Consider the following 13,786-nt stretch of genomic DNA (forward strand, 5'->3'; position numbering starts at 1 on the left):
GCGGCCGCGCTCCCCTTTCCCGCACGGCGGCCGCGCGCCGCCGATCCTTTGTTCGGCGCCCCTCCCGGCGCGGCTGCGACTGCGGCACGGCGGCCCCGGAATCGGCACCTCTGCGGCGTGGCACCCACTTACCGCCTTACAAAGACCCGGCCCGCCGCCGGGAGGGAGGGAGGCGAGAGGGAGGGAGCGGGCTGGCTCTCCCATCCCATCCCGCCCCGTCCCGTCCCATCCCGTGCCGGCCCTGCCCTGGCCGGCGGCGCCGCGCCCCCCGCCCGTCTCCCATCCCCGCTCCCGCCTCCGCCACCCCCGCGCCCACCGCCGCTTTCGCGCCACGCGCCCCAGGGGCCGGCGCGGGGGCCAATAGGCGGCCGCGCCGCGGTGGCGGGCGGCGCTGGTAGGCGCAGGGCGCAGCCAATGGGAGGCGGCGCCGCCGCGCCGCTTTACTACGAGCGGCTATGGCCGCCCGCGGGGGCTGCGCGCCCCGGGCACGGCGGGAGGGACGGGCGGGCGGACAGACAGACGCGGGGGGGGGGGGGGGGGGGGGGGGGCGCGGCGGGGCCGGACCGGGCGGGTCAGCGCGGTTGTCCTGTCCTGTCCCGTCGTGGCGGGTGCCCGCCCCGCGAGGACCGGCGGCTCCGCGCCCGCGCCGCCCCGGCGGAGGCAGCGGCGGCGGCGCCCCCGCCGTCGTGGCGGCGGCCGCCCCGAGCCCGCGGGAAGCGCCCCCCGGGGCTGCCCGGCCCCCGCTGCCCATCGCGCCTCAGCCACAAACCCACGCGGCAGCCGTCCGTGGGCGGCTGTAACCTGAAAAAAAAAAAAAAAAGCCCAAAAAAGACATTTAATGGGAAATATTGGAGCTGCGGCCGGACCGACGTGCTACCCACCCACCGTGCGCCGACCCCGCGGGAGCCGGGGATTTTTAGCCTCGGGAAGGGGCAGGGAGGGAGCCCTGCCCTCCCCTGGCCGTGAAAGAGGAGGTGGAGGGACACGGCGGAGGCTCTCGGAGTCTCACCCGGGGGTGGGGAGAAGCACATGGTTGAGTTTTAATTCTAAACGGCAGAATGTCGTAAAAGCCCTTGCTAATTAAAGATTGGCTGTGCTTCCTTGTGTGCAATATTTATGTAAGTATTTTAACAACTTTTTGGCTTCTGTGGGCAATAAACACAAACAACTGAAATATAGACAAAAAAATATTTTTTTTTATAATTCTTTTTCTTACAGAAGTGAATCGAAAAATACATTAGTATGTGGGAATGCTCTGATGTGTGCTCACGCATTTGATTTGTGACTGCCAAAATAAATTACATCTCAAATTGCAAAGCTATATTCTCAATAATATTAACATTTGGGAGTGCCCCATTGGTCTGAACTGTGTTCATCTGTGCAGGGAAGTGGAGATTTGTCAGGAAGCATGAACAAGTTTTTGTTGTTGATTTGCCTTTTTTGGCATTCAAGATGTGGAATTACTCTTGAAACCACTAACCAACCCACACTTCTTAACAAACAAAGCTATACATTATTTAGATTTACAGAAAATATTTCAGCTTATTAGCAAGAGGTTTTTCAGAGTATCAAAAAAAAAAAAAAACAACAAAAAAAAGGGGGGGAATTGTTAATAAGTAAGGGTTTTTTTCCCCCAATCATCTGATTATAAAGCAGTTTATGATGTTATTGGACAAATAATGCATAGTGTTATCATGACCATTCAATCTTAATTTCTTAAAAAAATCTTCCAACAAAACAGATTATCAAACTAGAATATTAAATTAAATATAGGCACCCTGTTTAGCAATTTAAGAGGAAATACCACATAACAATATAGACCAACCATGTAGAAATGAGCTCATACAGACTGCCTTATAGATTCAGTACAAATCAAATTTATAAAGAATGCAATTATTCTGCAGAAACAGTGACTAATTCCTTTCACAAGTTTAACTAAGAATTCAGTAGTTCCAAGGGGGCTGTTTTTAACTTGGATAAGCGATTATTTATTTCAGCCAGATTATACAGACTGGGGTTATGAAATACAAATTCATTTATGAAAAAATTCTACATCCAACATGGAAAAGTCATAAACAGGTTAAATCTCTAGGAAAAAAAAATTCTCTCTATTCCCAAGATAATTATTTGCAAATTTTCTACAAAATGGAAGTTGTGATTAAATTCTGATTAGCGGAACACAAAACACTCGATTTCCTCAATCATAACCTGACAATTAAAAGTTCATTAAAATAACCCTGAGATTAAACAATGGATTGAAATTACAAATATTAGGTTTTTGGTCAGCCAACCGCTTGGATGCACACAACAGAAGGGCCGTATTTCCAACTTACTGCAGCATTCACCCAGCCCCTGACAATTTCACAATGGTCTGGGGCTTCAGCCCTCATGGTGAGCCATGTCTCCTTGCATCATCATACCACCACAAGCAAAATCTTCAGCAACTGACTCACCCCGCGAGCGCTGGGTACCACCACCGCCGCCGAGCTGCGGCGGCCGCAGCGCGGGTAACAAAAGCCTGACCCCAGCACGGCTTCCAAGGAGATTTAAATCACCCCTCTTTAATTGTATACTTGTTAGAAGTTTAGGCACAAAACTAGGAAGCGTTCCTCTTTACTACGGATTTCCAGACATACTACAGGACATGTGGAAATCCAGTCACTGCTCACTAATAAAAGTATTTAACCGTTTTCCATGGATATACCTATTAAAACGTACCACAAGAAGCCTACCACGGAATAAATGAAACCTTCGGCTAAAGTGCATTGAATTATTAAACAAAACCTACTAGATCGCTTTATTAAACACAGTGCTGGCTTTCATTTCCGTATCCTTTCTTCATCTTCAGGCAACGTTTTGTTTGCACTGGAAAGGCTCCACACCCCCAAACCCCTCCCCCACAAGCCCACCATTGTATCTGTACGAATGTGGAGAATTATGAATGGTTCCTTAGACCGGGCAGGGGGAGGAGGGGAGGAAAAGAGGGGGGTCGCCAAATCCCTTTGTGTGCCGTTACCAGCCGACGGCAACGGTGCCTTCGCGTTTCCCCCCGCACCGTCCACCATTGCCCAGATGGGCAGGGAGCGCGCCCCCCTCCCCGGGCCGGGCAGCTCCCTCGCCCTAGGACTCTCCTCTTCTTCATCATCCCCCAACTCTCCTCCACCCCTTTGTCTTTTTTTTTTTCTCTCCCCCTCTTTCTCCTCCTTTCCGTAAGGCTCAGTACAAGGGGCACCGCGAGTAATGCGGGATCATTACCATATGGGGCTCCTCCGGGGCTACAGGGACCCCCGCCCCCGCCCCGCAGCCCCCCAGCACGCAGCCGCGGCGGCGCTGCGCGGGAGCGGATCCCGCTCTCTCTCCCCCGCCGCCTCCCCCCACGCTCGCACCCCCTCTTTTTCCTCCCCCTCTTCCTCCTCCCCCCCAACCCATAGTGCCGGGGAGCGGGATCGCCCAGGCACGACCCCGATGAATAATCCCCACCGCCTGGCACGGCGGGGGAGGAGCGGGGCGGGGGGGGCGGGCATTGCGGTGCCTTTTCCCCTCCCTCCCTGGGATCACACCCCGCTCGCACGGGGGGAGGTGCGGCCGCCCAGCCGTTTTTGGGCGGAGGGGGCGCTCGGAACGGTCTCCCCCGGCGGAAGGGCAGAGGCGGCGCAGACCGGAGCCCACCCAACTCCGGTTTCCCCTTCCCCCGCCCTCTGGCCCTCTCTAAACTTGTCCTGTCCAGCCTCCCCCCACCCCTCTCCCCGTCCTTCACCCCAGCCCTCCTCCGTGAGTGTGTGTGCGCCCTATCCACTCGCTAATTGAAGAGCTGGGATTCCTCACGTGAGAAGTTGATTTGTAGTTTGAACACGTGGCTCATTCAAAAAGCCGGAATATTCAAGTAATTTTTTTCTCTCTCCCTCCGCCCTTCCCTCCCCCCTCCCCTTCTCTCTCTCTTTTTTTTTTTTATACGGAGAGGCGGCGCCTGCATGCACGTAGTGTGACATTTTCATAGTCCGCCTGCTGCTGCCAAAGGGGTTCGGGGGCAAGACAAAAAAAGTAGTTTTTTTTCCCCTCCCCTCCTCCTTTTCCTCTCCTCAGCCCGCCATCCGCGGCCCCGGCGCTGGGTGTTTCCCCCGCGCCCCCCATGCGCCCGGGTAGCACGGCAGGCACTTAGGGCTCCCGTTTGGCTACGCTTTTTTTTTTTTTTTTTTTTTTTTTTTTTTTTTTTTTTTTTTTTTTTACCCCTTGAGAGGGAGAGGGAGGGACACAAGCTGCAGATCTGATTTTTTTTTTTTCCTTCCTCTCCCTGTCCTCTCTCTCTCTCCCTCTCTCTCTCTCCTTCCTCCATCGCATTTTGTTTTATTTCCCCCTTCCTCCCCACCTCCTCTCGCAAGACGAGGGTTGCAGCCCGCGGTGCGCGCCTCCCCGAGCCGCCAGGAAGATGAACAAGCTCTACATCGGCAACCTCGGCGAGAACGTCAGCCCCCTCGACCTGGAAAGTCTCTTTAAGGACTCCAAGATCCCCTTCTCGGGCCAATTCCTGGTGAAGACGGGGTACGCCTTCGTGGACTGCCCCGACGAGAGCTGGGCCATGAAGGCCATCGAAGCACTTTCAGGTGAGCGGCTCCTTCCACCACCCCCACCCTCTCCCCGCAGCCCCGACGGCTCCCACCGCCCGCCTTCCTCCGCGGCGGCGGAGCGGCTGCAGCGGCGGGCTAGGACCCGCCGCCGGGCTGGAGGGGATGTTGGGGGGGGTCCCTGCCCCTTCCGCCTCCAGGTGAGGGGCGAACTGTTGTTTTCCGAGCGCGGCCGGAGCCGCCTGGCCTTCCCGCGGAGACTTTGCGCGGGGCTTGCGCTGCGGCGGCCCCCCGGGAGTGGCCGGGGACTGGGGCCGGGGAGGGGCGGGAGCCTGGGCCCACAGACCCGCGGCGCGGCAGCTCCCATGTTTTTCCAAGCCCCACGGCCAGCCCTGCCCGGCCAGGGGCCCTCGCTGCATTGGGGGGGGGGCGGTGAGTGCAGTGAGGCGGAGGCGGGCTGCGGGCGCGGAGCCCTGCGCGGAGCAGCGGCTGCACACACACGCCCCCCGGGCACAGCTGGACTCCCCCGCGGCCCCTCGGAGGGGCCGCCTCCCTCCTGAGCGGGCTGAGGTTCCCCTCGGTTCGGCGTAGGCCGCGGGCCTGGGGGCGAGCCGCCGAATTGCTCCAAACTTGGGAGGGGGGAGCCCTGCCTGCCCCCCCGCCCCGCGCTGCCCGGCTATTTATTTCGGTTTCTCTTCGCTGCTCTCACGCACCCATCACCGCCTCCAGCATTGCCGGCTCCTGGCCCCGACATCCTGTTTTTGTGTGCTTTAAAAAAAAAAAAAAAAAAAATATTTTCGCGTGAAGCGGGTCTGCGGAGGTCTGCCGGGAGAGGCTGCCTCGCAGGAGATGGGCTCAGGTCTGCCGGGAGAGGCTGCCTCGGAGGAGATGAGCTCGGGCTGCGCTCCGCTCCTCCTTTCGGCTCCCTTCCCGCCGCTTCCGAGCTGAAAACCGCCCGAAGTTGGCAGCGCGGGGGGCGGCGGAGACCCTGCTCCCCCTCCCCGAGATGGGGCAGAGCCCGGCTCCCACACACGGCGTTTCGCCGGCTGTTTGCAGCGCGGGGCGGGGGAAGGGGCCCCGCCGAGGGCAGCGCGGCTCCCCCCCGGCAGCGGCGCGGCCCCGGGCGCCGGGATGTGTCTCCTTGCCGGGTGCCGCGACCCCGCTCCGGCGGTGCCCGGGCTGCCGATGAATGGGCTAACGTGTTGCGCTCCCGTTCCCTGCCTCGCACCCCTGCGAGCCCGCTCCAAGAGACGGGGACGCACAGCCGCGCTCGAATATTTTCCCCTTTCTGTTTATCTCGGCAGGTAAAGTGGAGCTGCATGGGAAACTCATAGAAGTTGAACATTCGGTCCCGAAAAGACAAAGGTAATTTATTTTTATTTCCTACCCCCCTGCCCCTTGGTCTTAGTTACCCAGTGAGAAGCAATTTGAAAACTGCTTAGGTTTGTGTTTCTCTTCCCTGTAGATAAATGGACCGCTTTCTTAAAACCACAGGCGTGCACTCAGTGCTGTCCGAGAGGTTTTCTAGTATCACCCCATATATTTCTAATGTAGTGTCTTGGCCAGGCAGCAGTGGTACTATTTAATTTATTTAAAAAAAAATAATAAAAGCGCCTTTTTGTGGGAGAGGCAGGTTATTATGGTCGGATGACAAATGATTGTGAAGATTTTAAAATTTAAAGTTCTGTGAGAAGAGTTAAAATCTGTGCTAGCAGGAAATGAAATGTGGTGTTGTGAACTGTATAACGGGCAAGCATGTGAGCTCTGCTTCAGCAACAGAAAGCACCTTGTAAATATACTGGTGTATATATTTTTTTGATCCTGCCGTGTTGGAGTCTGCAGCATTTTATAGGCATGTAGTAGAAGTCTCATCTGTATTTGAGAGGATTTTATCATCGCTATTTTGAGTTGGTCTATAGAAGCAGCAGGAGAATGACTCCTTCCCAGTGAGGACAGGATTTATGCATCCTTAATTTCTAAACATACCTTTAATTTTTGTGAGACAGTAATTTTATTGGGCCTCGTGTAAAGAAGCAATCTTTGGAATAAAGCAGGGTAGTATTTTTATGCTGCCTATAGCAATTCAGCCTGCTTTCACAAATATTTAGATTATAGAAAACCTGCCGTGCACTAGAGAGTAAAAAAAAAAAAAGATCAAACTTTCCACGTGCTTGGTCCTGTACTCCATTATTCAATCTGGGAAATATGTCTGTCTGTGTAACTTTATTAAAAGGGGCTTCTACTATTTCAGAATTATTTTTTAAAACTACAGTGTTTTTAAGATAGTTGATTGGAAAAAATGATTAAGCTGTCTTGATGGGCATTGTATTTTGAGAATTAGAAGTTTGATCACTAAATAGTGTTAGAGGAGAGCTTCACTTGAGAAAGTATGGAGGATTTTTGCTCTAATTAAGGGAGGGGGCAAACTCTCTCTAGACTAATTCATAGCACGTGAATCTTCATGGTTTTATTTATTTGATACTTTTCATTGGAAATTAACGTGCTGTATGTGCTCTCATTTAATATGCAAGGTATATGGTTTGGATTTATAATAGCCTGTATTTCAGATATTTCGTATACAAAATTGTTGTAGATGAAATATATTTTTAGATTTAAGAAGAAAATACCATAAGCCATATAAGAATTGATAATTTCCTGTTAGTCTCAAATAAATTTACTGTCGTGCTTATTAATCTTAAACTTGCACAAACAGCAATCTATTTATGCTGTTGAAAAGAAATTCATTACACTCATATAAATATAAATTTAAAATCACTGGTTCTGCCCCAACTTTTTTTTTAATCATTGTTTAATGTCTTTACAAGTATTTTCCTCTTCTTTCAGCTGTCAGCTGAAATGGTGTAGAAGTCCATTCTTTGTGTTGGGTGGCATGTCCTCCTATTTGTCTGTGAATTAGCAATTATCAGAAACATTTATCTGCCTGTAACTTGTTGAAAATAATTCTGTACTGAACTTGAGCACTTTTGTAGGCATCCACTGCCCGCATATAGACATATTGAAAAAATTGCAAATGTAACTGTATCAGCATACCGGTGTTGCTTCTCCCAAAGCCCTTATTTGTTGAAACACTGTTTTATTGTGCAGTATCATGTTGGAATGTATTAGATAGAGTTCAGATTTAGACTGCTGTTTAACAGAAAATTAAATTGCATTTCTCATAACTGTACTTCCTTCCCCTTTGTTTCCGCTCCCCTTCTCCCAAAATCTAATATAGAAAGCCACTTAAAATTCATTCAGTGGCCTCCATATGTAGAAGTGACTCTCTGGTTCCTTTTATAGATGTCTAATATTTTTCTTTTTTGAGGGGGGTCAAAAACTTGGAGATTTTTTTTTTTTCCTTGTTTTCCTAAACATTGCTTACTGGGCGCATATTTAGAGTTAGTTACTAGTTACATGTGAAAGGATAGTTTTCAAATGTTGAGTATTGTTGGGGAAACTGGTTAATAAGGTGCTTTCAAAGTAACTTATTTTTACACAAGGGAAAGGTGTAGATGCAGCTGGGGTGGGGGGTGTTGCCCAGCAGGCCCACCCAGTGTGTTTTCATGCTGCAAGGCCAGGGAGTGCTTTCCAGAGAGCCCTGTGCACTCCAGCGTGCGAGATACGGTTAGAGAAGTGACGCCATTTAAAAAAAAAAAAAACCTAGATGTGTCAAGTCTGTCTTTCAGCATGAGGGTACGATTAATAGTTTGATCAAATGATTACTTCATAAGAGCAAAAGTTGTTTTGTAGTGCACTGAAATTATTCAATACATTGTATTGACCTCTGCTGCTGTGAGACTGCTTCATGGAGAGTCCTAGCTCCCCTCCTCACAGCCTCCTTCAACATGATAATTAGAAGAGTTTCTGGGTTTTTTTTGGTTAGGTTTGGTTTTTTTAATCAGAGCGTGTACGTAATTGCTCACAAAGGTAGTTTGTAGCCATCTCTGTAGGAAGATACCTGAGGCACACAGGAGGAAAGGGTAAGGGTTTGGTAATCCATATCCTTGTCACATAAAGGAAGGTCAAGAGGTGGTGTCAGCTAGGGTTGCCATAAAGTTGAGCTGAATCTAGAAGATGTGGAGTGTGCCTGGCTTGTTATTCGGGGCGAAATTTTTGGGCCCAGTAGTCACTGCATTCCAGCCCTTGCTGGATCTTCTGATTTGAAGTGGGCACACCCAGGTTTGAAAATTGCCTGCCTACATGCCGTGGAAGGAAGGAGAGAGCCTGTGTGTGGCTTTCTTCCTCCCTGCCCCCCTGGAAGCATTTAAAAACAGACAAGGGGATATGCTGTGGTTGAAAGAAGGGGCCTGGTCAAGGTTTCCTTGATGGAAGGGTGGGGAATTATTCTGGGGGAGGTGCGAAGTACTAAATAAGCTCGGAGTAGATTCCTGACTTACTATTGAAATCTCAAGGGAATGCCAAAGGAATGCAGCATTTCTGCATTCAGACCCCTCAGTGTGGAGGAAGGCTATTGCAATATTTAAAGGTTTAGGTCACTTCGTGCAAAAGTTAGAGGAGGCATTGTAATGATTTTGACTGCTAGTCGCGCTCTGAGAGGGAAGGCAGGGCACTGTTAGTCACATTCACTACTTAGATGAGTTTTCTCCTTGCAAAGCAGCAGTGCGGGAGGATGTTGGCAGCCCATGGCGTACGTGGAACTTGTGGTGCAAGGCTTTGGGTACTACCTCGCTGCAATCCAAGAGCAGCTGGTATCTCACAAGGCGATGTAGGCTGCAATCTGATTATTCAAATAGCCCTGATGTCACTTGTGCGCAATGAGGGGGGAGGGCAGGCGCTAACTCTGGGCACCTGGAGGCTGCCCCAGGCACACCCCCTGGCTCTGGCTTCCATGTCCAGGTGGGCTTCCCACCCAGACCTGGTCCCCTATGCCTGCTACTGGGGCCTTCAGGTACCTAAAATGCTCACAAACACCTCAATTGTGGTAATGACGAGGTGTTTTTCCAATTAGAAGGCTAATTATTTTTCTTCCCCACCTCGAGGGCTCCTTGTTGAGAAAATAGATTCACTATGTCTCTTCTGGGGAGTCTGTTTGGGAAGGGAGCAGAAGAACCAGGTAACAAAGGTGTACCCTGTAGGTAATGCTGCTATGGGGAGAGCAACAACTTTCCAGCTGTGCTTCATCTCTGATGCAGAGGTGTCTGAAGGCTGATTTAAGGAAAATAGGTCTCAAATCCCCCTCATGCAGCCATCTCCGTTCCAGGGGCGAGCAGTGGATGGAAACTGGATTGTGTTGGTGATTTTCAGTATAATGAGGATTTGTATCTTGCGTGCACAAGGTGGTGGGAAATGGTTTGGTGATGCTAAGGTATATGTGGTGTGTGCAATGGTCACAGTTCATAAAAAAAAATAATTTAGTGGCATTGATTTGTAGTTTCGCTTCTGTAAATATCAAGTAGGGAGAAACATGCTCAAAGTAAGGACACATGATAGAAAATGTAATTTATTAGCCATATTTGTTCTCTTTTTCTGTGCCCAAACTTAGAATATTTGTTGAGAGCGAAGGGCCAAAACTTCACCTAGTGATTTAAGGTTTTTATTCTCTGTTTCCACATTTATTTTTGCAGATGCAAACAAAATTTTTTTGTTTGATCTGTGAAAGCTTACAATTAGAGTGGAAACACTAATTGTGGTGATTCCTATACAGATGAGTTGTTATGGCAAGAACAGATAATTCTTCACTAACCATGTTAGCTGTTACATTGTTGGAATTTTAATTTTTATTGCTCCTCTTACTGTTTGATCATTAATAAAAAAAAATCCCTTCTTGTTGCAGTTCTTAAAAATCAGCTGGAACACATGAAACACAGCTCTAAATGCATATCCTGAAGGGTTAGTCCTGTTCTCGTTTTGCTTCCTTCCTTTTATGGAAGGTACCCTGAGAGCATACTTGTAGTGGACCTTAAATTGTGCATAGATATGGTAAATTTTGAAGGGGTGGAATAAAAAATAACATTTTGGAAGTGTAATTCAAGGGTAGTAAAAATATAATCAGGAAATATTTAAGATTTTTTTTATTTCTCCCTTTTTTTCCCCCTTAAAGCATGGGGTAATAACATTTTCCACATTTTTTGAAACCTTGAAGGTGGTATTTTTGTAAAATGGGGCTGTGTTCATTTCAGTTACTCTTTTAAGTGCAGAGTATAGGACTCTACAGTGCTGGAGTCCTTTTATGGCTTCTGGCTAGCTAGTGGGTGGACTTCAAATACTTAGTTTTGATGAAAAATTCTTAAATGGTCTGAGATTTACCTACCCAACAGAAAATGTGAAGCTTCCCACAATGGCTGTGAGAGAAGGACCCAGAATTAAAATACACCTAATACTTAACTATGAATAGGGCTAGTCCTTCAGAGAACTTCACGAAAAAGATTCTTTGCTCCTTAAACCTGTTCTTCTCCTTAATATCATTTTACAATTTAAGATTTTATCCTCCTGGATTTTGGTAAAAAATATATAGTGCCATGGGCCACATGTAAAGACATTTTTTCTTCTGGTGATTTCATCCTTACGTGAGCCCAGTGAGACAGGCAAAGGGTAATATTGATGTAGAACCTTTTTTCCTATAATTTAAGACTAAAATGTATTGTTGAAATCTGATTATTCGGAATCAGTAAATAGGTGGAGAACGTGCAAAATTAAATGCTCTAAAATCTAAGTATGGACAATAACTCTTCATGTTTTATATATAGATAGGGATGGGTTGAAGAGTTTGAATAGGTTTAATACACTTAGCAATACTGAGGTGCTTTATGTATTTCCAGAGTTATTCAAGACTGTTCTCTTTTAATGCGGGTTCTCTCATTTTGTTTTCATACACAAGGTGTTTATCTCCACATCAGTCCATTCTTTATCTCTAATGATGCAGAATATAGAATTATATTAAGTTATATGCTAATTACTGTTGAAAGCTAAGACAAGACATAACTCCCTCTTATTTTGTCTAAAAATGTGACATAATCAGCAATACTTGTGTATTATTTTGTAGTTTTAGTCTTGGGCTTCCATAATTTTTTTTTCCCCCCCGTACATGTCAAGTGTATGCACTTATATGCCTTTTCATCCTGCATCTTTGCTGTGTGTTATATTTGCTGCCCAAATAAAGAAAATATAATTGAATGCGCCAACCTAAAAATCTCCCCAGGTGTTCATGTTTGGGTTATGCTGAGGAGATCAGTAAGCCCAGTCCTCACTGGTGCTACCCAGCCTGTCTGGGCATGTTTATCCACCTGGATACTTCAATGGCAGTTGTTCCTTCTCATCAACTGGAATATGTAATTTGGCTTTGAAAAATTTCTGTGTGGTAGCAAGAGCTCCTGTGTGTGTGGGCACACTTCAGGTAACTAACAAAAAAATACAATTTTGTATTGCTTCCTGGCTTTTCTTTTTTCCAGATCAGCAATATAAGGGCCACTCATTTAAGAGGTGGACTTGATAATCCTTGTGGGTCCCTTCTAAGTCAGAATATTCTGTGATTCTGTGATTGGTTTGTGAGTGTGTGTTGAAAGATGCATCTGTTTAACAGAGAAGGAAATCTTGATGTTTGTAGTGGGATACTTAGCAAATGAAGTGCATTACCCTAATATTAACCCTAGTAAATGTTAAAATACTGTATGTGTAATGACAGTAAAAGTGGCACCAAAAAAGGTTGTGTATTCAATTTTTTTTCTGAAAGTGCATTGAAATTTCAAAATTAAAAATTATAATATTCTTATTTGCTGAAGAGTATTATCATGACAGTTGGCACAAGAGAAACCTGTACTATAAAACTATCTCCTGTGCAATGTAACCTTAGCAGCAATGTACCTCCTCTATTGCCTGCCTCTTCATGGTGCAGTGGAATCAGCATCAACTCAAACTGTCTTATTGCAAATCTGAATGGATGAAAAAGTGACACTAACAGGTAAAATCAAGTATTCTGTACTTTTAAGTGAAAATTTGGATAAGAGCACAGATAAAACAATTATTCAGAGGGATCTGGCTTTTCTTGGGTATGGCACTAAGTACAAAAATGAAACTGTCTTGAAATGAAAGGTCTTCTGCTGGGAAGGGCATTACTCCGTTTTAATTTTTTTTACTGTCTTGATTATTTTGTGACTAGCCTCTGCATTACATCTCACCAATCAGAAGTGTTTCAAAGAGAAATGTGTATGTATATGTGTGTCCCTTGTGTGTGTGTGCTTGTGTATATATATCCACATATGCATTTTAAAAGATTGTAATACCATAAAATAATTTGCGGTTTGAGAAGAGACCAGCTAAAAATATCTGGAGAATTTATAAAAATAGTAAGGTTGGGGTTTTTTTTGTTTTTTTTTTTTTTTTTTTTTTTTTTTTTTTTTTTGCTAGTACCACTACCCTTGAATACAACTGGAGCTGAATGTTCACTTTTGAAAGATTAACTTTCATGCTCAACTGAACTTTAGGAATGCTATTTTAAAATATGTAGTCTACACCATGTGTCCAATACATTTTTCGTCTTTGAAAATAGCTGTGCTTTATTGTTTTGGTAAACTGTCTTTTATTTTTACGTGTTAAATGTACAGGTCCTGTAGGTTTTCCTTCAAAAATGGAGCTTGCTTCATCTTAATGGAGCTGTAAATATTGTAGTGCAGAAATCAAAACTCCCGATAAAGGGAACTCTAGTCTGTGTGAACAAAAATTTGTTGGAACATAATAATAAACTTATTAGTTGGGTTTACAGTTACTTATTTTCCTGAAATTTCATGTTAAAGAGCAGTTAGAGATGGAGTAAAAAGCTTGTTATGTTTTGGTTTGAAATTATTCATTATATATCTAACGTGCATGGATCAAGGTGAGACTGATATTCTATGAATAAACAGGGTGGGAGGGCTAGCTATGAGAAAGGGGAGGGGTAATCCCCACCTTGAGTGAGTTGTACTGTGCAGTTGGTCCAAGCAGCTTTCATCCTAGGGCCTGATCCTGCAGACTCTCAACCCCTTGTTCCCTGCCATCAGAGGGAATCCTAAGCGTGCTGTAGGGAGGCTCTTGGGAAAACTCTTTGGAAACAGAGTTGGCGAAACTGCTCTAGCTTTGACAGGGAAAACGCATATATAATCTAGCAAAGGCAAAAGACACAAGTTTTGTTTGGGTTTGCTTTTTTGAATTTTTTTTTTTTTAACAACAGTAATTTTAAAGCAGTTACAGAACAGATCGTCCAGAAATTTAGTTTTAATGACAGAGTGGAT

General features: G+C 46.6%; 1 protein-coding gene across 1 annotated transcript in view; it reads left to right on the forward strand.

Annotated features, from left to right (window-relative positions):
• Window positions 1-4,374: 4,374 nt before the first annotated feature.
• IGF2BP3 (insulin like growth factor 2 mRNA binding protein 3) overlaps window positions 4,375-13,786 on the forward strand; it is a 114,696-nt gene continuing 105,284 nt past the window's right edge. The window contains exons 1-2 of the mRNA XM_027738448.2: window positions 4,375-4,601; window positions 5,867-5,927. Of these exons, the coding sequence (XP_027594249.1) occupies window positions 4,427-4,601; window positions 5,867-5,927 (236 nt within the window). The 5' untranslated portion in view covers window positions 4,375-4,426. The remainder of the gene's footprint in view (window positions 4,602-5,866; window positions 5,928-13,786) is intronic.

Source organism: Pipra filicauda, unplaced genomic scaffold, assembly GCF_003945595.2.
Source record: "Pipra filicauda isolate LSUMZ 115617 unplaced genomic scaffold, ASM394559v2 scaffold88_size2543281_pilon, whole genome shotgun sequence".
NCBI classification, from domain to species: Eukaryota; Metazoa; Chordata; class Aves; order Passeriformes; family Pipridae; genus Pipra; species Pipra filicauda.